Source organism: Propithecus coquereli, unplaced genomic scaffold (assembly GCF_000956105.1).
Source record: "Propithecus coquereli isolate 6110/MARCELLA unplaced genomic scaffold, Pcoq_1.0 Scaffold53, whole genome shotgun sequence".
NCBI classification, from domain to species: domain Eukaryota; kingdom Metazoa; phylum Chordata; class Mammalia; order Primates; family Indriidae; genus Propithecus; species Propithecus coquereli.
The window spans coordinates 3,951,082-3,953,924 of NW_012151174.1; the positions used below are offsets into that span (position 1 = coordinate 3,951,082).

The 2,843-nt window shown below is 36.8% G+C and overlaps 1 protein-coding gene across 1 annotated transcript in view; it reads left to right on the top strand.

The window, feature by feature from the left end:
- The first annotated feature begins 622 nt into the window (after positions 1 to 622).
- LOC105820504 (kynurenine/alpha-aminoadipate aminotransferase, mitochondrial-like) overlaps positions 623 to 2,843 on the top strand; it is a 24,455-nt gene continuing 22,234 nt past the window's right edge. The window contains exons 1-2 of the mRNA XM_012656987.1: positions 623 to 681; positions 1,556 to 1,620. Coding sequence (XP_012512441.1) covers positions 623 to 681; positions 1,556 to 1,620 — 124 coding nt within the window. The remainder of the gene's footprint in view (positions 682 to 1,555; positions 1,621 to 2,843) is intronic.

Here is a 2,843-nt window from a genome sequence, read left to right on the forward strand (position 1 = left end):
TAGAGAATAGGACACTTGTTTGATATTATACATTCCATAAAGTGCAGATGTCCCCACATTTTACCAAGTTGGGGCTTTTTTCCGTATTCTTTCTATTGTTATACATAGAAGTTCACCGTCAATTTATAACATCTAGAATATCTATTTTCGATAGAATATCTCTAAATCTATAACTTTATATATCTACCATATATTTTTTATGTTTATAGAGGGAGTATAGTATTGTAATTAATAGCCTAGATGTGGAACTAGATAGTCTGACTTTGAATCTAAGCTCTGTGACCAACTGTGTGACTTTGGGAAGGTTATCCCTCATGCCTTGATTTCTTCCTTAGTGAAGTAGAAATTTATAAAGAATGAATTAGCTAACATATCTTAGTATCTTATGATAGTGCCTGACACATAACAAGTATTATACAAATATTTATTATTTTTACTATTGTTGTCATTGTTATTAATTAACATTGATTATAAATCACTGTATAAGCTAGGTTCAGCTTATTACATCTTCTTAGGGTGGTTTACATGTTATCAAGAGTGGTTTGCTTTTACATTTGGCAAAAATATCACATTTCTAAGGGGTGAACTGTGATATTTGTTCTTATTTTATCTCTTTTAGCTTATGATATCACAGCTTCTACACCAGTGGGGAGAAGAGGGCTTCCTGGCTCACGTACACAGGTATTGAGTCATCCGTTAAAACATTTGCGAACAAAATAGGAGCCCAGCGGATGTAGTACAGATCACCCAGAATGTTGGTTGTTTATTCTTCCTTCCTAACCCTAAGATACACAAGAGGAATAGTCCATCAGAAGTCAAAAGTCTACTCGTTTTATTAGCTCTTCACCTACAAAGTCTTTTCAGGAGCATCCCGGGGATGGCTTGAAAGCAGTCCGCCCACACTCAGAGCAATCGAGAATTCCCGCCAGCTTAGCATTCCCCGATTTAACTGATTGAGAGGGTAAACTATGCATACACATAAATATTTTATTTAATAATCAACCATGAGGGACACATGACACAGGATTTGGCCCAAGCACAGGTGACTGAAAACATAATTTGCCTACATAATGAGTGTATTGGTGCAAGTGATGAGTTATTTTAGTTATGTAAATGTGGTACCTCCTAGGCCGTTCAGAAACAAGGAGAGATGGGGTATCCTCATTCCCACACCAGTGACTCATCACATCAGTGGTGTTTTCTTTGATCCTGAGGGTTCTCCTACCGTGCAGGTGATAACCATTGTTTGAGATAACTAAGCACGAAGATTGATCCTGCTACATCCCCTACTTCTAGGTTCCATATTTTACATGGAAATGGACTTTCCTTTATCAAGTTTCACTTTTTGAATTATTCCACAATAAATGAAGAAAGACAGCAATAAAAAGTTTCATCACCAGGTGATAAGTCAAGCACGTATACTCTGTTCTCTTATCAAGTATTCAACATTTTAATCAAGATAAAAAACAAATTCTTACAGGCTGGACTCCAGAGCCTTTTTTGTTCCTGCAATCAATGTGTTGAGTACATCCTTTTCATTGTTTTCTTCTTCCAGGGTTATTGATTTCTACAGGAACCAGAGAAATGCAGTATTGGCAGCTGCAGACAAGTGGTTAGGTGGTGAGTGGAACGTACACGCCTGTATGGTAGAAGTAGCACCTGTGTGAGTGGGTGGTGGACACTGCATGTGATGAGCGATCCTGGTGGAAAGAAACCGTTCCAGGAGTGTTCTTGCCAAGGACATGGTACCCTATAAGTGATCCCAGAAGTCACAGTATGCAAACCTGTTTCTTCTTTACCATTTTCATCTCTGCTAAAAAGAAGTCGTCATGTAAAAAAAAATAAAAGATATGAAAGTCAACCTCAAACAACTTACTTAAACCTAAATAACGTCCACATCCAAAAATTTTAAACTAATTTCAAAATTTGCTCCAAATATTAATAGACGAGGAATTATCAAACAAGCCATAGACTCCTATTCTAAAAGTACAAAGATGAAATAGTCTGTCCTTACAGCATATTTGCCTTCTAATCATTAACCTCATTTATCTATTGCTAATTTGACTACACGATGTTTTTGATTCATTTTTGTTATGGAAAAAAGTCAAATGACTCAAATGGCTTTGATTATATTGTTAAAATGCCTTTGATATAAATAATAGTGAACCAAACATACTAATTTCTTTTCTCTGTCATATCTCTTTCCCTATCAAATCTTCATAAAATTAGAATCATTATCTTTTTCACAAGAGTACTACACTAGCCCAGGTGCAGTGGCTCACTCCTGTAATCCTAGCACTGGGGGAGGACAAGCCAGGAGGATCCTCAAGACCAGGAGTTTGAGACCACCTTGAGCAACACACCAACCCCGTCTTTACAAAAAATTTTTAAAACAATTAGCCAGGCGTGGTGGCATGCGCCTGTAGTCCCAGATATTTGGGAGGCTGAGGCAGGAGAATCGCTTGACCTCAGGAGTTTCAGATTGCAGTGAACTATGATGACAACACTGCACTCTAGCCTAAGCAACAGAGCAAGATCCTGTCTCAAAAAAAAAAAAAGAAAAAGTACTGTTCTACCTCTTGCATAGTAATGCTGAAGAAAAAGTTGATCAATACCATTTCTTTTTTTAAAAAAGATAGTAACAGAATCAAACTATCCTGTCTTCTTGATTTCTCTGTTCTAATACTCAATGAAACATAAAGCCTAGAAATGTTTCTGGAATTCCTGAATTTTAAGCACTTCTTTGCGTAATTACATTCTGATAAAATTGTAGTCCATCGCACTTCTAAACTGTTATGTAAGTGATAGGATTTATCAAGATGCTGGGAGGCTCAGGAAGAGTT